At 53.0% G+C, this 22,354-nt stretch overlaps 1 protein-coding gene across 3 annotated transcripts in view; it reads right to left on the bottom strand.

Moving 5' to 3' along the window:
* Window positions 1–22,354, bottom strand: part of Cdh22 (cadherin 22) — a 67,711-nt gene that overhangs the window by 24,987 nt on the left and 20,370 nt on the right. For all 3 annotated transcript variants that reach the window (XM_021239008.2, XM_021239009.2, XM_004858113.4), the window contains exons 3-6: window positions 20,832–20,951; window positions 11,762–11,929; window positions 7,950–8,143; window positions 5,262–5,515 (exon numbers count right to left, since the gene is read on the bottom strand). In XM_021239008.2, the coding sequence (XP_021094667.2) occupies window positions 5,262–5,515; window positions 7,950–8,143; window positions 11,762–11,929; window positions 20,832–20,951 (736 nt within the window). The remainder of the gene's footprint in view (window positions 1–5,261; window positions 5,516–7,949; window positions 8,144–11,761; window positions 11,930–20,831; window positions 20,952–22,354) is intronic.

Genomic DNA, 22,354 nt, shown 5'->3' with positions numbered 1-22,354 from the left:
GCTTTACAGGTGAGGAAACTGAGGCTCAAAGAAGCCAGGTAATTTTCCCTGGGTCACAAAAGACTAGCTAGTAGCAGAGCCAAGTTCCCATCTGATGTCTGTCCAGATCTCCAGATCTAAGACCCACGGAGGGCCAGCCCAGATACACCCGCGGGCATTCCATGCACTGTGGATGGCACAGAACACTGCTGATGTCAGGGTGGGGAAATGGGGTGGGCATTGCTGCCTGGCTTGTGTGAGCATGTTTTTTTTCCTGCATAAATGTATGCATGTATAACACATGGCCATAACAAACACAAAAGGCAGCAGGCTCACATAGGCACCAGCTTCCTGCATGAGGCACAGAACACGAACCAAATGGGGCAGCTCGCCCAGGCTAAGTGGGGCAGAAATCTCCAATACAAAGCAGGTTGCCTGCGCCCACCCCATCAAATGACTCCTCTCTGCTTACCCCATCCTACCTGTGACTCTGTCCCTCACCCCCTTTAAGGTACATACTCAGAAGGCTGCACACAATGCCCAGAAAGGTGCATGTGGTTAGTACTGGCTACAGAACAGAGAAAAATGGATGTCCAGATCACCAAGGAAAATGGTAATGTGCATTTCCCGCAGGCCTACTATGTGCTAAGCACTGACTCCTCCCTCCAACCCTGGGGCTTCTGAGCACAGAACATGGTACATAGTAGACCTTTAACATGTACAAATGAAGCAGGAACTATCACGAGGCCCATTTTAGATGGGGAAACTGATGCTCAAAGAGGGGCAGTGTGGCTTGCTCAAAATTCTGCAACTGAGTTGGGCTTTGGACCCAGGTCTTCACTGACTCCAAAGCCCATGCACTTTCTGCTGCAGCCCACCATGGAATGCTGGGTAGAAGTGAAGTGACCACTTCCTCTGGCCCAGCACGGACTTGCTGGTTTGGATGTTTAAAGGTGGCTCAGGGTGGGAGTAAGGCTGCTAGGAACAGGATTGGGCTCATCAAGGGCCGGTCCATCTGCAGGGTCGCTTCAGACACCCGAGCCCTCTCCTCCTTCCTCCTGGAGCACCCTAAGGCTTCCTCCTGCCTGTGGGATAAAGTCCCACTTCCTCACCAGGGTCCTCCACAGCCTGTCGCCAAGTGCCTGTCTGTCCTCATCTCCCACCAGGCCTGATGTGGGCTCCTCCAACAGATGGCCCTGCTCTGGAACTTAAACTCCTGGGTCTGTCTGTTCGGGTCACGTGGCCCTCATTGTGACTCCAGTGAGGAGCACCCTCTCCCCGCTCCATGCCTTGGTGCAAAGTTCCTGCTCCTCCTTGGAGCTCCCCAAGTGCCTATCCCAGCCCAAAGCAGTGAGATGAGGACTGTCACTGGATTCACCTACGAAAGGCTCAGGCTTTCACTGGCCCATGTCTGACTCCTCCATGGCCTGAGCACAAAGGAGGGCACAGTACAAATATGGAAACGTCACTGTTATGGTTTGGATCTGAAATGTCTCCTGAAGGCTTCTGCGTTGAAGGCTTGGTCCAGGTACAGAGGCAGGGCCTAGAAAGGTGACTGGATCATGAGGGTGCCAACCTCGTCAAAGGATTCATCTGAGTAGGCTATTAGGAAGAGTGGCCCTAACCTCTTCCTCTCTGGCTCTTTCCCTCTCTCTGCTTCCTGTCTGCCATGAGGTGAGCAGCTTTCTTTCACCATACTCTTCCACTGTAATGTTTCTGCCTTGCCTCAGGCCCAAAGTAACAGAGCCAGAAGACCATGGACTGAAACCTCTGCAACCGTGAGACAAAATAAGCCTCTTCTCTTTTAAGTTGTTTATGTCAGGTATTTTGTCTTGGCAATGAAATGCTGACTGACACATGAGCCAACAGCAAAGACAGGAAGAAGCAGAGGTGAAGTGGCAGAGGGCTGAATTCAGGAAGCTGTGAGTTAAATCCCAGACCTTCCCCTCGGACTGGATGACCTCGGGGAATTCACTTGCCCTCTCTGTCTCTCACTATAATACTTCCAAAGGGTAGGTGCAGCAATACAAGGCACCTTGCAGTCCCCCAGTGCAAAAGCCCTGGAAAGTCAGTGCACAGTTCATTTCTGTCCTTTTCAGGTGCTCACTGTGCCCCATGAACTGTGGCAGATGACATCTCTAGGACCCCACTTTACTTCTTCATTTCCAGGAACATGCCATTTTTCTTCCTGCCTGCCACAGGAACATTGCACTTGCTGCTCCTTCTACCCAGAACGCCCTCCTTCACACCTCTGTCTGGTTGGCTCTGCCCTGATCTCAGCTCCTTTCTTACATCCTTGACCACCCAATCCTCTGTTTTCTTCCTAGCTCTTGTCAGCGTTTAAACATTTGCTGACTGTCTCCTCCCAGGAGAAGGCAAGCTCTAGGTGGGCTGAGCTCCTGTCTTGTCATCTGCTTCCCCACTGCACAGATGACTCAGTGACCCTTAGAGCCTGGAGGTGGGACAGAGCAGGCTCTGGGTAGCACACACGGCCTGTGGGGACCCCTTTGGGGGCTCCTGTCTGTTCCCATGTCTATATCCCCTTCCTGGGAGCCCCAGCCCAGCTCTGCCCTTGGCCATTATCCTGGTATCCCCAGGCAGGGCTCAGGGCCACACGAGGATGGGGAGTTGGGTAAATATTTGTGGTGTTAAACTGGACCTGTCTGAAGCTCCTGTCTGATGCATTTGAGGAGCCCCAGGGAAGGGGCTGGCGAAGGAGATGAAAGCAGGCAGAAGCTGGTTTCAAAGTTGGCCCTTTTGGTGCTGATAAAAGGAGAGGGCAGCAGAGAGGCTGGGGAGGGAGAGGAGTTGACTGAGGAGGGATGTGGAGAAGAGGCAGGCACACTGACTACTGCTCTTGCACCCCGAGAGCCCACCAAAGCTGCCCCCTCTCTGGGCCTCAGTTTCCGGGCAAATGGGGGTGACAGTGCTCTCTCTGGAGAGGCTGGGGCCTGGCCATAGGCCAAGGCAGGTATTTCCAGCCTGGACTGACAGCCAGGTAGAGGGAGATGAGGGATGTCGAGGCAGGCAGAGGCGGGGCAGTTTGGGCAGTGAGGGGCAGAAGCAGAGCCGCAGTTCTGGTTTTGGACTGTCTGTGAGCAGCTCAGCCTGCCTGAGGCTCCCCTCGGCTCCCCTTTGGGGCTCACCTCCCTCTAGCACAGCCCACTCCTCTCTAGGCCCACTGACTGACGCTCCTCTGCCCCACACATCTGAACAAGCTGTTCCTCCTCTTTACACCTGACCAGACCAGGTGCCCAGCTCAGTTCAATTCTTCCCTCTTGGGGACATCTTCCCAGAACCCTGAGGCAATTTCCCGGTCTGAGAGCTGTGGGCAGTCGAACAAGACAGCATCTTTGTGCCTCATCACCTAGGGCTGCCATGTAAGGTTGCACAAGCCAGATACTCAACAGTTCCTAGAAGACTGTTCAGACAGACCAGGATGGAATGTTATCCTGTGGGACTGTACAATGCAGCGACCCTTAAATTCACTTCTCCCTTCTCTCTCCTCAACAGAGTGAGGCCCAGAATCAGCTCAAGGATTTCTCACTGACTACACACAGCGGTTGCAGGAAGGATCAGGGAGCCCAGGGCATCTTCCCCATCCATGGAACACTGGGGACCTGCTCACCCCTCCTGTGGACCCTGCCTCTGGGTCACCTTCCTGCCTCCTCCCACTTTGTTTTTTTTTTTTTTTTGTACTCGGGTCCTTGCGCTTGCTCAGCAGGCGGTGAAACCACTGAGCTAAATCCCCGGCCCCCTTCCTGCCTCCTCTTCTATTGGACTTTCGTCCAACTTCAGACGCCCAAACCCTGCAGCTCCAGGGCCTTCCGGGGACGCCACCTGCCCCCTCGGTGCCCCGCCTGTCTCTCCATGTGCTAGCTCTTGCCTCCCTGGCATTCTCTGCAAGGCTCCCCTCCCTGTGTCTGCTTTGCCAGGCAGCCTCAAGCTTCCTCTCTGTACTGGCTCCTGTCTTCCTCTACCTCTCCCTCTCCTGGGTGGCCTGGCTACCTCTCCTGTCTCTTGGTCCTTCTCTACTTGCACATTTCATTCACTCAGCATAACTCCCATGAGTGTCCCCAAGTGCAGGGCTGCAGGCCAGGCTCCGAGGACCCAGTGGGGAACGAATCAGGGCACATCCCTCCCTTCATGGAGTTTCCCTTTGAGTGGGGAAGCAAATAGCATCCCCAGAAAAACAGTTCAGGAGAAGTATAGTGAGGGAATGCAGGGTGGAGTGTCAGGGCTGGTGTGGACATTTTAGGAAGAGAGGCCAAGCTGAGAGGGTGACTTCTAAGCAAAGAGGGAGGTTGGGGGAGGCCATTCTAGGGGCCAGCAGTCACACAGGCTCTCAGGGGAGGTGAGTGTGGTGAATTGGGGAGTGGGGATGAGGTGCAGTGGTTGGAGCAGCGGACAGGGAGGCGGCAGGGAGTGCACGGGAGGGGGTGTAGAGGGTATGGGAGGCCAGGCCATGCAAGGTCAGGGGCACTGAGAGGACGTGCCTGGCATCCTGAGCCCTACAGGTGCCTTGGGAGGGTTTAGAGCAGACAGCAGGACCAGACTAGCTTTTGCCAGGCACGGTGGTGCACACCTGTAATCCCAGCACTCACGGAGGCTGAGGCAGCAGGATTGAAAATTGGAACTCATCCTGAGTAATTTACCCTGTCTCAAAATAAAGAAATAAAAAGGGGGTGGGGGTGTAGATCAGTGTGAAGGCCCTGAGTTCAATCAGCAGGACCACAAACAAACAAACAAACAACACCTGTGTGGATTCTAGATCAGAGAGGGGCAGGGAGAAAACCAAGGGCCTCTGCAGAGACCCAGCAGCTCCGGTGGCCTGGCCGACTGGCGGACGAGGGGAGAAGCAGCCTGGCTCTGGGCATGTTTCCAGGCAGAAACCCCAGGGTTTGCGGAGGGAGGGCAGAGAGGAGCGAGGGTCCTGGAGACGGGCGTGACTCCCCGCGAACAACAGCTTTGGTTTTGATTTGCTTTCCCTTTCGCTGGAAAGACAGGGGCTGGTTCTGAGCAGGGTGACTCGAGGTGGCTGGTGGGCACTACGCGAGGGTGCTGAGAGAGGCAGGCCCAGCGTGGCCGCCCTCCTTCGCTCTGCCCCTCTGTGCCCCTCCTGACTCCCCTGGCTCCCTCTCTGTGCCATCCCCTCTTTGTCCTGGGCTCCCTGGTGCTCTCCTCCTCCTCCCTCCCGGCCTCCTCCCCCCTCTGCCCGCCTTCGGTCGCGGGCCATGGCAGGGTAGCAGGCAGCAGGCGTCGGCCCCGGGCAGGGGTCTCACCGGACGGGCCGGTTGGCGGCGTCGGGGTCCCGCGCCGTCACCACGCCGACCAGGGAGCCCACCTGCGCGTCCTCCTGCACCTCCAGGAGGCCGGAGGGCGGCCGGAACTCGGGGGGCTCGTCCACGTCGGTCACAGACACACGCACGATCGCCTGGTCGCGGAACGTGCCCAGGTCAGCGAAGCGGGGGTCCACGAACTTGTTGAGGGCCTCCAGGACCACGGTGTGCACGGGCTGGGATTCAAAGTCCAGGCGCTGGGGAGGGAACAGAGGGCGGGTCAGCGGCTGGGGCTTGGTGGACAGGGCACAGGAGGGATGGGGCTGGCCCAAGGTCACAGGTTAACTCAGTGGAGGGCTCAGTGTACTGAGGTTGCTCCTTGGAACTGGCTGTCGGAGACTCAGACCAACACTTTCCAGCTGCAGGCGGAGAAACTGAGGCTCTAAGGGTAGCAATCTTGCCTAGAAGCCAACAGTCGCTCTAGCTGAGTCTGAACGCCCAGACTTCCTGCCTTCCTGCATAGCAGGTTGGGACATTCATTAATTTTTTTGAACAAACACAAAGCACTTACTATGTGTTAGTGGTTTAATTTATTAACTCAGTTTCACTTACGGCAATTGTATTATTATCTCATTTTACACCTGAGTAAAGGCATAACTTGCTCCAGAGTCACTAGCAGAGCCAGGATTCAAACCCAGGCATTGTGGCTCCCAAGCCCTGGCTGTCACACTGGTGGACAGGGTCCTGGATTTGCAGTCCCACAGACCTGGGTCTGATCCTGGCCCTGCTGCAGACCACTATGACTGGCATCCTAGTTAGCCTCTGGGGCCTCAGGGTAAGTAGAAGTCAGTCCCTGCTACCCAGGAGGTGGTGACTCACAGGACTTGCATCTGATGAGCCCGGCTGCCTTGTGCTTTCCTGGAGCCCTGGCTGAATGCACACTGAGCTGTGTGACCTCTGATGAATGAGCTCCCTGGCTGTGCGGCAGCTCTGGCCAGCTAAAGACAGCGTTCAGAGCAGAGAACTGCAGCGGTGGAGTGGCAGATGGCCTGGTTGCATGGAGTTGTTATGCTGGCCAGAGACCCCCAGATGGTGCCTCTGTGGACAGGGTCCCCTCATGCTTCCCAGAAGGCCCACTCTGCCTTCCCTGGCAGCACAAAAGGCCACCCCCTTTTTCCATCCTGCTGCCTGGGAAATGAGGGTGCAGGGAGGCAGGCAGGGACCCGGCCCAGGAGTGAGCCATGGACTCAGCCTGGAACCAGGACATCAATCAGGTGGGGCTCTGCTCCCTGCACTGTCATTGATACCCACAGAAACCTCAGTGGCTCTGGAGCAGGTGGGAGCTGTGGGGAGCCAGGACAGAGGAGCTCTATGGGTGTGGGAACCCCAAAGCCAGGCTAGGGGCTGATTCTGCTGCTCTAGGATGGTAGGCCTCTCTGGGCTTCCAATTCTATATCTGTGAAATGGGCTCATCTTACAGTAAGTATGCATAGAGAGCAAAAGGCTCAAAACCACACGAGGCTTAGAAGGGTGGTTCTGGAGCCAGAATCCCTGGGCGTAGCCCTACTGGGTATATGTGGTCCCCGGCAAATTACTGACCCTCTCAAGGGCTCAGTTTCTCATCTGTAAAGTGGACAATGATAAGACTTGGTTAGTGTAGAGACTGAGTTAATATGTGGGAAGCAGCAGAAGAGCACCTGGCCTATGGTAAGCACTTTAGAATTGGCCACGGTGGTATTATCCTCCAGAAAGGCACTGAGGGAACTGGGTACTTTCTCTACCCTCCAACTCTCAAGGCAAGGTCAAGAGTGGGCCATTGTGTGCTTGCAGAGTGAACAAAGGGCCGCTGGGGGCAGACATCGGTGTCCTAGAAGGCAGAGCCCAGGTTGGTCAGAGAAAATCTGAAGTGGCAGAGCCCAGCTGAGTGGAAGGACTAGGAGCTGGACAACAACAGAGAGTGAACCTCCTGTCCCTGAGAGCACACAAAGGCCTATGACAACTTGTGGGCCAATGCAGAGGATTTCCGCCTCCCTGGGGGAAAGTGGGATTTTGTGGAGAGTCTTAAAGGCCTGCACAGCCCTGAGTTACCAAGCCCCTAGCCAAATCCTGGAAGGTGGACTTCTGCTTCCTTATTTGACCTCCACCCCCCTCTCCTAGCAGTGGGTGAATTTGCAGTTTTAGCTTTCTGGTTCCCGGGTCACCCGGTGAGTAAGGAAGGCTGTTAGGTAGAAAAGAGCTTTGAACACGCAGGACTTGGGTACAAATCCTAACTCTATCCCTTACAGATGAGATCTGGGGCAAAGCCCTCTACCTGAGTTTGTTTTCTCACCTGTAAACATGAGGATAAAGACCTCTCTTTTAGAAGAAAGGATAAGAATTAAAGGAAATTATGTGTGAAGGGCCTGAAATGGAGCTGAAGTAGCCTAAGTAGCATAGCATAGCATTTAAGAGCTCGGATTCAAATCTGTATTGAATCTTGGCTTTGGTAAGTAGCTGTGCAACCTGGAATAAGTCAGAAATAACCTTTCTGTGCCTCATTTTCTCACTTGCAAAACGGGAATGGTATTGTCAGTGTCTTCCCAGTTGGCCCCGGGTCTCTGGAGACAGCTCATCCCTGGGGTACAGTAACGTGGAAGCCTCCCTGGGCCTGCTGTCCAGACCTGCCCCCCACCCATCTGGAAGCAGCCGCACCTTCTGTACTACTATGATGGCCTCCTGAGTGTCGCTGTCCGTGGTGACTTTGAACACATTGCCACTGCTGCCGCTCTCGTCCTTAAGGTGGTAAGTCATGTCCGTGTTCTCGCCCACGTCTGAGTCCTCGGCCTTCACTCGTCCCACAGCTGTGCCAATGGGTGCCGACTCCTGGATGCTGAACTGGTACATCTCTGCAGGGACATGGCCATGGGCAGGGAGGGGACAGCAGATCCTGGTCTCCACTGGCCCCAGGGAAGGCAGGAGGGGCCCAGATGTTCGACCATGAAGGATGAAGGGGTATTATCTACAAGGGGCTCCCAGCTTGGCCAGGCAGGGGTAGGAGAGGCTTGTCCTATGCAGACTTTTGGAAGCGGTGCAAAGTGGAGGATCCTTGTGCTGACCCTTGGGTTATTTACCCATTGATTTGGGAAAATGCCCACAGTTCCCTGGGTCTCAGTTTCCCCATCTGCCTAGTGAGGGTAACAGATGAGCATAAAAATAAAGGCTAAGGCTCTAGATTTGGTTCTAGCTGTGGACCCTGAGGCCTGGATCCCTCATCTGTAAAGTGGGAACAAGGGCGCCTTCCTAAGGCAAGGTAACGATGATGCCTGTAAAATGCTCAGCACGACACCCAGCACATGGTAGCTGCTCAGTAAGCAGAGCAGACTGTATGAAAATGATTGGCCTGTGTACTGACTCTCCTGCTAATGCTAATGGTGTTTATTCCTTCATTTCTGTACCTCTGCTGTCCTAGAAATAATGCAGTTCTGGCCTTGGGGTTCCAGCAACAAAGAAAATAGCCCCAAATCCCAGCTCTCGGGTGCTTTCCTCTTAATGGAAAGAGAAGGGCACTAAGCAATCACTTCAGGAAAAATGAGTGTCTAATGGTGAGAGGAACTCGGGAGAAAAAGCAGGGAACACATGAGAGCGCTGAGGAAGGGGCTGCAGCATTTTACACAGGCTGATCAAGAATGGCCTCACCAGGGCTGCAGTCCAGCTCAGTGGCAGAGCACTTGTCTAGGATGCAAAACGCCCTGGGTTTGATCTCAGCATCATACACACAAGCACACACACACATACACACACAAGGGCCTCACCAAGGTGACATTTTTGCGCACAATGGAGGGAGTGACCAAGCAGATACAGTGGTACCTCGGTTTACAAACTAAATTTGTCTTACGATTTTGGAGAAGACGGCTGTGTTTGTGCTTGTGTGGGGAAGATGGCTGTGGTCGTGTTTGTCACCCGATGTGGAGTTTGCCAGTGGAAGCAAAATTCTGCTGAATGCTTTTGTTGGTGAACCAAATTGTTTCCAAACAGAAGCATTCGTGAACCGAGGTATTACTGTATTTAGGAGAGAGCATTCTAGACAGAGGACATAGCAGATGCAAAGCCCCTCCATGATGAACCAGCCCAGGTGGAGAAGGGGCTGTGGGAAGGTTGACGTGCCTCCTGGGGCCTGCACACATCTGGGTAACTGTGTGCAGTGATTGCCTGGGTCACTCTCCATGGCAGCCAAGAGGCCCTTTCTAAAACCCAGGTTGAACATGCTGCTGCCTGCTTTAGTCCCTTCCGAAGCTTCCCACTGCCCTGGGGATGGAGTTGTGCAAGGCCCTGGCCTGTCCTTCAAGACCCTGCTGCTGCCTGGTCCCTGCTGACATCTCCGCTCCAAGTCTGGCTACGGAGAGGTCTGGGGAGAGAGGCCTCTCTCATTTCCAGGTCCAGGTTGGGTCCTGCCCTCGGCCCCTCTCTGCCTCCCCTCCTCGATTCCCTCAGCTCCTCAGGGCCCTCCTGCTCCTGCTCCCCCCACTGTGGGGATTCCACATTTCATGCTCGAGCTCTGTGTGTGCTCTTGCCTCACAGTGAGCTCCGGGAGGCAGCAACTGCGCTGCTTATTCAGCGGGGACTGCTCGTGCCTGGCCGTACACCAGGCTGTCACACAGAGGACAGGCGCTAGGGGCAGTGAGTATATGAAAGCCCAGCAGGAGCCACCGGAACACACTTGTCAGATTAGCACAGATTAAAGCTTTGACAATCCCAAGTGCTGGTGAGGGTGTAGCACCAGTCACACAAGTATTTTTTTCCTCTGGGGGAACCAGTTTGGCTTTATTTAATAAAGCCTAGTATGCCATGGCCCAGCCATTTTACTGCTCTGTATACACACTAGAGAAATGTGTGCAGACGGGCACTAGGAGACATGTACAGTGATGTCAAAGCAGGATCCTTCATAAAGGCCTGTTCACAGCAGAATAGATAAAAGATGGAATACTATACCAAGAAAAATGAATAGACCTATGAATCTAATGCTGGAAAAATAAAAGGGGGTGGAGGGAAGGTGAGGAAAGAATTGAAATGTGATACATACATGTACCAATTTTCCACAGTGAACGTAACCATTATGTACTGTAAACATGTATTAATAAAAGTAAAAAATTTTTAAAGAAAATGAATAACACTACAAACAATGGTGTGAGTTCATGTACATAATTTTGAGAGACAAGAAAAACAAATCAGAAAACAATTTGTATTTTATGATTCTACTTATGTGAGGTTCAAAACTGGATGTAATTAGACTATGGTGTTTGGCAGTGCACACAGAGCCGCAGACTCTGAAAAGAAGCAAAGCAACGATGAAAAAAGCGGGTGTTGGTTAGCACGGGAGGAAGGGGTGGGGTGTTGTGACCAGGAAAGGGCACAGTGGGGCTCCTGGGGTCCTGGCTGGTGATTACTAGAGTGCATGTTTTATAATTTATTTGTCGACTGGACATTTCTAGTTCATGCCCTTCTGTTTGTGTGCTCTACTGCACAATAAAGAAATGAGGATGAAGGAAGAAGCCCGTCTGGGACCCTAGTCTCCTCCTCTGGGCGCTGCCCCCCTCTTCCACTCAGAGCCTGGCTTAGCTGAGCACAGGCGGGTGGGTCCCCCCAGCATGGTGCTCCCAAGCCTCCCCATCAGAGGGTGGGACCAGGCTGGGAGTGCGGGCCATGGGTCAGCTCCTGAGCTGCCCTTCCTGGTGCTGGTGCCCATGCTGGCTGGCAGCTCTGCCCACCCCGCTCTGTCTGGGCTGAAGCTCTGGGCCACGGTGATGCTGTGCGCTCAGCTAAGGGATTGGATTCCCTTATCTCTCGGGGGTCAGTCCCCTGTGGCAGGGCCTAATGTGAGAGCAGCAGACCTCAAGTAATGACTCGCCCGATAGGAATCAGCCCGGCTCCCAGAGGCATTTAGTCTCTGCCAGCCTCGGAGGCTTCCCTGGCCTGAGTGGCTCTGGCTTGAGCCAGGGACTGAGGGGCTGGCTGGGCTGCTGGGGAGGTGGGGACCTGGGCCACAGAAGCCCCTGATCCCCCACTGTGCCAGGAGAAGAGAGTGGAAAGACGCCCTGATTCATGAGCACAGATGCCTGCCCTCCAGGCTCAGAGGACGAGGGACTGCTGCCTGTCATTAGGGTCAGTGTCTCCGGGCACAGCCCAGAGTGTCTGCCCGGGTGTGGTGGCTGTTGCCTTGGATCCTATCCCCACGAAGCCACCCTGACACACACCTTCTCTTTGCCAGCTTAGGCTAGGGGTACCTGGCTATGCAAGATTCCAGGGCCAGGGAGGGGTTGGGGCCTGGACAGCAGTGTGGGCTCATGCTCTACAGGGGCAAGGGGAGGGGTGGGGAGGTTGCCGTGTTCCTTAGATGGCCAGGGCTTCCTCTGCAGGAGGCCTGGCTGGAGGAGGCCTGTGGGTGAGCGGACACCCCGGGTGGGCACACACACACACACACACACACACACACACACACACACATGCACAGATGTCGCCTCACTCACTCTGCGGGAAGCGGGGCGGGTTGTCATTGACATCGGTGACCACAATGGTGACAGTGGTGGAGCCCGAGAGGCCACCCAGCTGGCCCGCCATGTCTGTGGCCTGAATCACCACCTCGTAGCGCTCCTGGCTCTCTCGGTCAAGGTCAGGCACAGCGGTCCGGATCACACCTGTGGGTGGGGGAGGATGGGGGATTGAGAGGGGTTGAGGGAGGGTGATGAGGGGAAGGGAGGCTGGGGCAGAGAAACCTGGCCCTGCTTCCAGCCTCTGGGGAGGCCCAGCACCCTGCTGAGCTGTGGGCTGGTTCAAGTTCCGGAGGATGTGGATGATGCAGAAGACACTGGTGTGGCCACAGTCTGGCCGGGCTTACACAGGCCACTTGTGTAAGGCACTCACACCCACAGAGATCACCCACACACGCACACATGCACTCAGATACACTCTCATGTGTGCACACACACACATTCACACTCATACAACTATCACACACTCTGTCAAGCATGCATCCCCTCCCACACACACACATTCATACCCACTGTCAAATGCCCACACACATGCTCCCCTACACACCGACATTCATATACACAGACACAACACAATAACAAAAGTAAAGATCACTTGGTTTACTAAGATGTGGCCTGTGGAATAGAACCTGCCACTGTGCGACACCCCCACTTTGGGGCCTCAGTTTCCCTACTGACATTCTCTGCGTGAGCCTGGCCTCTGTCTGATGTGTCCCCGTCAGTAACACTCAGTGCAGAGTTGGGTATGGAGTAGCAGCCCAGTGAGTGTCTAATGAAGTGAACAGACACATCCATGCTCAGGTACACCCACTCACCCAGCCATGCCCCAGTCCACACACTTACGCGTGGTACACATAAGAACACACACAAAGGCACACACTGCCACAGCTGCCACCCCACATTCCTATCCACCTGCATCCCTCTCCACGATCAAATCATCTCCCATCCTGGGGCCCAGCCCTGCCCCCACCTGGCCCTGGATCCCCTGTCCCAGCACCAGCTAATTGCTGAACAGAGGATCCTCCAGGATGCTAATGGGAGTAGGGGAGGGAGCAGAACAGGGTGACTACAAGATTAATTCTGCCCGGCAAGGCCAGGCTTCTTGTCTCTCTGCCAGCAGAAGAGAGTCGGGTGGGGAGGGGAGTTGACCAGGTGTCCAGAGCCTCTCCCAACACCCACTCCGACCTGCCAAGTGCCAGGTGGTGACAGGTGGCGCCCTGGGCCTAAGCGCCAGGTGGAGTCATGCACCAGTAGCCCCATGATGCGCCCCATAAAACTCAAGCTCTGACTCCTGATGTCCCCAAACAGTCTCTGGATTCTAATAAAGGCAACGGAACAGGAGGAGAGGCAGTAGTGTTTGTATGTGTGTGTGTGTGTGTGTGTGTGTGTGAGTCAGGGATGGGGAGGCCTCAGGGATGGATGGTCCTGCTTTTTGGGGATCACATGGAGACAGAACAAGCATTCTGTCTAATCAAGGGTCATAAGGACCGCTATCCACAGCCTTTTGTGGCTCCTCAGTGGGGACCTCCTACCCCCACCTCATGCCACGGCTGGTCTCACACGGGGGAGTCTCCAAAGCAGATTGCTTTGAGATAAGTCCTAGATCTATCTTTTTTTTCTGGCCAAGTGATTTTGGGCAAATTCCTTTACCCTTCTAAATCTCAGATTCCTTATCTGTTAAATGGGGACAACTACAATACCTACTTAAAGAATAGAATTTTTCAAACTTGGCACAAGTGACATTTTGGGCAGGGTCATTCTGTGGTGTGTGTGTGTGTTAATGTTTGGCGCTATCCCATACATCCTTGGCCTCTATTTACTACAGGACAGTATAGCCCCTACCCAGTTCCAAAAAGGCCTCTAGACTTTGCCAAATGGACCCTGGAGCGAAACTGCTTGATAATCAGTTAGAAAAACTGAACATGATAATCACATCAATAACAAACACTTGTTATATACATTTACTTTGTCCCTGACACCCTTCCAAGCACCTTAAGTGAACTGCTTCATTTAATCCTCTCAACAACCATTAGGAGGCAACTGCTAGGACGCGACCCATTTCACAGGCGAGAAGACAGGCACACACAGAGGCCAGGTCCCTTGCCTAAGGTCACATGGCAGAAAGCACCCAACAGGTATTCAAATAGGCACTCCAGGGTCAGAGTCCACCTTGGAATTGCCCTGCAGGTCTCCATAAGTGTCCTCATACCTCTCAGTGCAGGGATGTAGCCCCTGGGGTACCCGCTTCACTGTCCTCCGGGCGGGCCGATGAGGCCAGCTGTTTTCTCAATCCCGCAGTCGGGCCCCTGGCCTATTCCCTAGAGCTGTTCTGAGATGCTGGGGATGGGAAAAGTGCCCTTCTGGGCCTCTGTTGGCCTCCCTGCTGAGCTTTGGCAGCTCTGGAAGGTGGAGCCTGTCACATCCTCTGCCCTGGGGGTGGGAAGGGAGGCAAGAGCAGATGGGAAGACAGAGGTGAGGAAGAAGGGTGATGGTAGAAGAGAAAGAAAGAGAGTGACAGAAAGAGAGAGAAGAAAAGAAGCCCCGGAGAAAGAGACAGAGAAACGTAGTGAGAGACAGGAGGGAATGAGCTGGGCAGAGAGACACACACTGAGACCCAGAGGCAGAGGAGAAAGGTGGGGAGGGAAGGAGATGTGAGGGGAAAGGAGAGGGAAGGAGACACAATACGACAGAAAAAGAGAAAAAGAGAAGGGCCGGAAGGGGGATACGGCCAGGGAGATATGCAGGGAAAGACAGAGAGAGAGAGACACCAGCAGCGACACAGAAATCTGGAGGAAAACAGAGAGAAGGAAAGAAAAGGGGGCAAAGCGCAAAGGAGACAGAGTGAGCAGACATGTGCAGACAACAGGGAGGGAGGGAGAGGGACCAGAAGTGGTGATGGAAGACCGTGGGAGGGAGCAAGGAGAGGCTGGCAGACAGACTGACAGGGCAGTGGCCACCAGGCCAGAGATCGGGGGTCCCAGGCACGGGGTCTCGTCTAAATGGCTAGCCTCCCTGCTCTCCCTGCCATTTCTAGCTCTAGAGGAGCTGAGGACACTGCGCTTCTCAGTCAGAAACTGGCCATAAAGTCTCACAGTGTATAATTCAGGTGCCATCCCTGCATCTCTGAGGTAGGAATGCAGAGGCCGCACTGCCCCTGGATCCCAACCCCAGGTCACACACTATGGCAGGTTGCTATGGGAAGAGCTCCCCATGAACTACATTGCTCAGTGTTTACAACCTTGGATCATCCCCTCCCACACTGAATCTGACTTGGGCATGTGGCTGGCTTTGGCCTGTGGGACATCAGCCACAGTGACAAAAGCAGAGGCTTTATATGTCTTTGTGTGCTAGGGCCTGTCTTCTGAAATCCTGAGATCACTGTGCAATGAAGAAGCCCTGATGAAAGGCCACACACAGAGAGAGGCCCAGGCATGCAGCTGTCCTCCAGCAAGTCAGCCCCCAGCAACCTGACAGCCAATGAATGACCTCCACAAAGGCACTGCCCAGCCAGCCCACAGAATTGTGACAAAGAATAGATGGTTGTTTTAAGCCACTTAAGTTTAGAGCATTTTGCTATGTAGATAGTGGACAGAGAAACCCAATTGGTGGGGCGGCCCCTCTGTTGGTTTTGTCTGACCTTCACTGGAGGATCAGCCGGGTTAGAAGGTCCAAGATGACCTTATCCACACCTCTGGCAGTTGATCCTGGCTGCTGGCTGGGACACACTGGTTCTCTCATCCTCTAGTAGGCTGGCTTTATTACATGGCGGTCTCAGAACTACAGCAAAAGTGAAGGCTGCAAGGCCCCTTAAGAGCTAATCTTAGAATTTGCATAATATCATTTATGCCACACTCTATTGCCCAAAGCAAATCACAGGTCAGCCCTGTGTCAAAGGAGAGGAAAACAGACTCCACCTCTTCATGGGAGTGGCAAAGACGCATTACAGTTGGTGCCCTGCCTTTGTAAGTTTTGTCTCTGTAGGTTGATCTGCATCCTTGGATGCAACCAACTGCAGATCAAAAATATTCAGGAAAAAAAATTGTACTGAGCAGGTGTAGACTCTTTTTTCTTGTTGTTATTCCCTGAACAATAGGGCGTAACAACTAGTTACGTAGTATTTACTTACATTAGGTATTATAAGTAATCTAGAGATGATTTAAAGTATACGAGAGGATATAAGCAAATACTATGGCATTTATGTAAGGAACTTGAGCTTGCATGGATTTCTGTCTCTGCAGGGGTCCTGGAGCCAACTTCCCACAGATACTGAGGGATGACTGCACTAAGAGGCTGTGCAAAAAGATGGGAGAAATTAATGGTGTATTTTCCCCTTACCATGTTCCACTCCTCACTACCTCCTGAGGCTTTGAGAAGCATCATGAAGGCGGCTGCACTCCTGAGGGGTTGGGGGCACAAAAACCTCAAGTCAGTCCATGAAGGTGTTCTTGAAACCTGCTGGCTCGGCAAGTCCACTTTTTCATCATTCATTCATTAGCCATATCACTGGAGCCGCCTATGTGCTGGGGATACCCAGAATCACATACGAGCAGGGTCAAAGGGAAGGACTCCAATCGGACAGACACGGATTCATGTCTTCATGCCTTCTTGCCACCCTTCCCATGCCATCTGACTTCGGGCAAGTTCTTGAATCCATCTGAGCCTCTCTTCCCCATCCTGTAAGATGGAGATACCCATGCGGTGTGGCTGTCAAGAGCTTAGATGAGATGAAGCTTCCAGCAGCAGGTCTCACAATTTGAAGATGTCGCACTGATCCCTTCCCTCGAGCCCTGAGTTGGGTACCTCAAGAGTAAGTTCCACAAGGGCAGAGATCCATGCTGGTATTGTTCGTCAGTGTATCTATCGGGCCTGGCACAAAGCACTCAGGTAACATATGGACTGGCGGATTGGCTCCTACCGCCCCTCCCTTGCCTCCTTGCAGCTGGGTGTAACTGCCTATTTGTTTCTAGCCCTTGTGTCTCTGTGAGGGCAAAATCACGTCTAGTTCATCAGCCTGACCCCAGGATCTAGCAGTTCACAGGTGCTCAACAAATGTTAGTTTCATTTCTTCTCAGTAAAATGGACGTCTCTGGCCCAGCTGAGAATTTTCAGGAGAGATCTTGAAGTTTCTGAGAGTCTTTCTATTCCTGCTGGGTGGTGGGCGGGCGCTGGTAATTATAACCTGGCCACGACTCCCTGCAGGGCTGTCCTCACCCATCGCCCCCAGTTCCAGCTGTTGTCCTTGCCACCCCTGCTGGCCCCTCCAAATGCTGCACAAGGGCCCCTGGAGCCCATGTGATGCCTCATTAGCCCATAAATGCCATCCCTGTCGCCCCCCCGGGGGGCTTGCTGGCAGGCCTGGCCTTTAAAACACACAAGTTAATTCTTCCTCTGGCACTTGGGCCTCGGGTGCCCCACCTCCTCCCTCCCTCACACCTTCCTCTCAGGCCTCGTTCCGGTTCTGCTCCCTGCTATCTGCACAGCAAGAACAGACTGTACCTTGCAGCAGCTGCTAAATATAGACCCGCATCAGCGGAATATTCCTATCTGGGGAAATGGAGCTGGGGCTGGGAAATGGTACCGGGGCAGCACTGGCACTGGTGCTCAGGGCAAGGGAAGGAAATGTCTGGTTCTTTCTGGCAAATGTCAGAAAAGACCCTTTGGACTGAGGAATTGAGGACCCTACAACAAGGACCCAGTTTGAACTCCTTGCCCTGCCTTGCATGATGTTCCTTTTCTGGCTGCTGGGGAATTGTTCCTGCTCTGCTGGGGTTCCAGGACCTCCCACTGGCCGTCCTCCTCCCCATCCTCTACAGTTCCTCTACAGTGATCCTTAGAATGTGGATGCCCTCCCAACTCTCTTGGAGTTAGAGCTTTCATCTGTTCACTCCTACCACCTCCCAAGACTCAGTCCTGGCCTTTCTCTTATTTCTGTGTTCTTTTTCTTCCTCTCCTCCCAAAAACTTTTCTACCCTGAAGCCCCTATCTTATCTGGGCAGCTGGATGAAGACTTCACCACCACCACCAGCACCACCACTGTCCCCTACACCAAGGGCTGGGCTGAGCACTTTACATGGTCCCTGTTCCTTTGGCGCACAGTACTCTTCCTCAGAAAGCCCTGTGGGTCATACCTTCCCTCTCTTTGGGTCTCTACACCAAAGTTGGCTCCCCAGAAGCCTGCCTTGTTTTTTAAATCTAATCCTATTCCCTACTCTGTTTGATGTTTCTTCCTTGTACTGATTGTTACTTGAATTATACATGTATGTTTATTTTCTGTCTCCCTTAGGTCAATAAAAGCTCCATGAAGACACTCTTGAATGTGTCCGCTACTGTGTTCCTAGTGCCAAGGCCACAGCCAGGCATATAGGAGGCACTCAACACATGGCTGAATGGATAAATGAACTCTTCCATTGAATCCTCTCTACAGTCATAGGAGGGAGGTTCTGTTATCTCCCTTGTTCACATAGGAAGCCAAAGCTTAAAGAGCATCAACCATTTTCACAGCTCCATGACCATATTTCGGATGGCCCGGTGGGAGTTCTAGAGGTTTCCTTCCTTGACTTCTCTCATTGTAAAGCCAGTACAGTCAAAGCTGGATTCTTCAGCTCTGCACCAGACTCCAGGACACATTTGCTAATTCCTCTGCTCCTAGGTGGTTTTTGTAATCCCCATCCATTCTTCTGTGTCTGTAGGAGCTGCCCCTTGTACAGATGAATATGCAGGTCTGGGTCGAGAGAGGAATCAAGGGCTCTTAACTTTGGGGACTGAGTCAGCCCAGTGGTTGCCCTTTCCAGAGTCTCACTGTACCTCCTGTCCTCCTCAGCATCCCGAACACGTCATTCTCAATTCATCATCATCTCTGCCTTCCTAACTAGATAGGCAAATTAAAGAATCCAAGTGAATGCCGAGAAAGATGGCAAACTTTTGGTTTTTGTCCTCTGGGGCCCTATGTTGGTCACCCCATGCTCTGGGGCCTTCCTGCCTCCAATTCTTGTCTCTGAGCCAAACTCTACAGTACTTGCCCGAGGGATCTTGTTAAAATGAAAACCTGAGCATGTCACTTCCCTGCTTAGAAGTCGTCAATGAACCCGCAGTGTTGGTGAGGAGGAGGGGAAACAGGAAGTGTCATACGTGGCTTGTAGGAGCATAATTTGGTATATTTCGGCATTATCTATCCTATTCCAAATGCATGTGCTCTTCGAGCCAGCTTTTCCTCTTCCTGAAAATTATCCTGCAGATAGACTCACATGAGCACAACATCATGTATGCAGGAGGTTATTAACTGTAGCATGGTTCACTGTGGCAAAAGATTAGAGGCAGCGTAAGTGTCCATCAGTAAGGGACTGGTGAGATAAATTTTAGTGTATCCATAACAAGTATTAAATAAAAGAATGAGAAAGCTCTTTGTGAACTGATCTGGAAGAATCTTCAGGATGTACTGTTAAGCCAAAGAGGCAGGCAAGATGTACAGTGTGTGTTTATAGCTACCATTCATGTAAAAAATAAAACAAATACTTGTGCCTTATTTTCTTGAACATGCATAGAATAGCTCTGGAAAGATTCACAAGAAAATTACATTGGTTGCCTTGGGGACACAGACTGGATGGCTTGGGGACTGGATGGGGAAAGGAATTGCCACTAAATATTCGTTTGAACTTTTTGAATTTTGAACCTTGGAATGTATAATCTATTTTGAAAAAAATGACTTAATATTTTTCAAGTGAATGAGTCTAAGCTCATAGGATATGTACAGCAAGTGGCTACCCTTGGAGTTGCAATTACCAAGGGAGTGGGAAGCTCTTTCTTTTTAACATTTCTTTAATATTTGAATGTTTTCTAACATGTATTACTTTGGAAGGAGGAAAAAAATAATGAAGATACTATGTGTAAGAGAACACAATTGTAACTGTGCGTATAGACTGGAATCTTCCCCTTCCCACAAACAAAGCGAAACAAAGACATAAACAAAAACCCCAAAGCCAATCCATTAGACCCTCCCAACTCCCACCATTGCCCTTAGAATAAAATCTAAGCTCTGCATCCTGCCTTATGCCGGTACAGCCAGGCCCCTACCAGCCAGGCCACATCACCTCTTCCCAGGCCTGGTTCTTCCAGGGGACCTGCTTACAATTCCCCTCATGCCTCAGGCATTTCTGCTCCTCCCAGCCCTTGCCTGTACCATGCCCTCTGCCTGGAATGCCCTTCCCTGAGCTCTCCATCTGGCCGACACCTTCCTATCCTTTGGTGCTTGCTGCTACTGCCTCCTAAAAGCTGGAAATCCTAATTGGCCAAGCATATGACTGTCCCCTGCCCCCACTGCCTGTGATGGCATTTGTACACTGCGCTGTCTGATGTCTCACCTCCTGCCTATCCCAGGAGCAGTGAGTGCACTCCGTTGGAATTGGGAGCTCTCACAGCTGTGTGACCTTGAGTGAGTCACTTCACCTCTCTGAGCCTCAGTCTCTTCATTCTGTCTGCACTGGCACTCGTTCAAGGCTCCTCAGAGATTAGTCAAGTTTCGGCTCAGAGGAAATGAAGTGGGGGACCATGGATGCTGCACCCTTCTTTGATGGTGTGTTGTGTGAGGGAGTGGGGAGTGGTTTTGGTGGCCAAATAAGCAAATGAGAAGCCATTTTTCCAAAATGGTCTCTAAGCATCTCTGTCTTTCTATCAGCTCCTTGCAACTGCCACGTGAACAGAGATTTCCGACCTGCTGAAGAGATGCCCCTCTTCTCCCTGAACTTAGACCTGTGGCCCGGTAAGGACTCCAGGGACAAAGGAGGCAGATGATTCAGAGATCTGGGGTCCTTACAGGTGCCCAAAGCAGTTGCCTCTGCCCTTTTGGTTCTCTGCTAGTCTTGCGGGAACTCCCAGCCCATATTTTTCTGTCCCACTGTCCTGCCCCTTTCTTGCCTGATTGCCTGAGACCCTGGAGTGTCCTGCAGGTCAAGGTGCTTTTCAGTGCTGTTGGGTCAGGTCTGTCCCATCCCACTGGCTCTGTTTGCAAGCACGCCCTCAAGGCCTGACCCCATCCCTTTGGCCCGCCTCTCACCGGTCCTGGGGTCCACCGTGAAGTGCTGCTCGCCATCCAGCACGCTGTATACAAGCCGGGCACTGCTGCCGTAAGTGGGGTCATCCGCATCTGAGGCCATCACCTGCATCACAGATGTGCCTGGACCCGGGGGACCAAGCGAGACAGCGGTCATTTGGAGCTGCTGTGCTTGTCCCTCCCACCTCTCTCCATGCCAGAAATCGGGGAGATAAGCCCCTTGTGGAGGTCACCAAAGCCAGCCCCTCACAGGCCCCATCCCACACTGAGTCCCAGTGGCATCCTGACAGGGGCCTTCCTGGTGGCACAAGGGTGACCACGGAGTCAGATCTGGGTTCAGCTCTCCGTTATGTGGTTCTCAGCTGTAGGATCCTGGCAAGGGAGGAACCTCGCTAAATCTCCAATTTCCCTTCAGCAGAACAGGGGTAATCTTAGTCCTTGGTTACCAGGTAGAAGGAGTGAGTTTAAAACTCAGCGTAGGGAGGCTCAGGGCAGTCTCTTGGAGTTGGTGGTAACAATCATCGTTGGTTAAGATCATCACATCATAGAGTTAGAGCCCAGACTGGAAGCCCGGAAGCTGCCTGCAAAGCCCTCTAGATCCCTCACACTCTTTCCTGTCCCCACCAGAGCAGTAGGGCACAGCCCAGGGGACAAGCAAGTTCACTGGGGCCCAGAGGCTAGTGTCTCTCGGCCCTTGGCCAGGAGGACGGCAGTGCCCAGCTTTCCCTTCAGAAGGTAGCTCACCGTGAGCCCCTCCCCCAGGTGCCCAGACAGCCCCCCACCAGTCACACAACACTGATCCTCATGCGCTGCACGTAGGCTGCTGGGGAGAGTATAAATTGGATAAAAGTCCATCAAACAGCGGCAATTAAGTTATTGATTTTCGACGCTGCCTCATTAAACTGGGAGCTTCTCCCGGCCTGTCCCAGAGATGGCTCTAATTTGACATCATGTTCAATTTGACGAAAGCAGGGCTTGGGGACGTGAGGCTGGACCCGGTGGGGGAGGGGTCAGATGGAGGGGCCAGCAAAGCTGTCTGGTCCATCTGAACCTTTGCAGAGAAAAGGGGGTGCGAGGGAAGATCCAGAGGGAGCCTTGGAGGCTCAGGATATGACCCAAAGGGAGGAGACAGAGACCCCATCCAGAGAGATGCCCTCTGCTAGGTGCCCTGCTGGGGGCTGGGTGAGGCCTTCCTGGGGCTGGGCAGGGCACTCTGGGCCGGCAGAGTGGCAAGCTAGGAGGTGAGACCAGTTCACTGCTTGGCTAATGAGTGAGCCTGGAAGTGCTACTGCAGCAATTCTGTAAGCCCAGCCCACTGCCTGCCTCTCCCGCCTCCAGCCTGGGGCCTCCATCATTGAGCAGACACATGTATTTATTTTTCACTCCTTTGCATTTCTCATTTTCCTCTCTGGGTCCCCCTCCCAGCTGGAGTCTCCTAAGCTGGCCCTGCAATGCGCTGCTCTTTGGCAGCTCCAGCTCTCTGTCAACCATGGCCAAGTTGCCCAGAGAAGCTGGGAAAAGGAGTG

The sequence above is a fragment of the Heterocephalus glaber genome, unplaced genomic scaffold (assembly GCF_053883595.1).
Source record: "Heterocephalus glaber isolate CG9 unplaced genomic scaffold, H.glaber_assembly_v1.0 deba00001673, whole genome shotgun sequence".
In the NCBI taxonomy this organism is placed as follows: domain Eukaryota; kingdom Metazoa; phylum Chordata; class Mammalia; order Rodentia; family Bathyergidae; genus Heterocephalus; species Heterocephalus glaber.
Note: the sequence above shows the minus strand (reverse complement) of the source record. Positions and strands in the feature narration are given on the sequence as shown.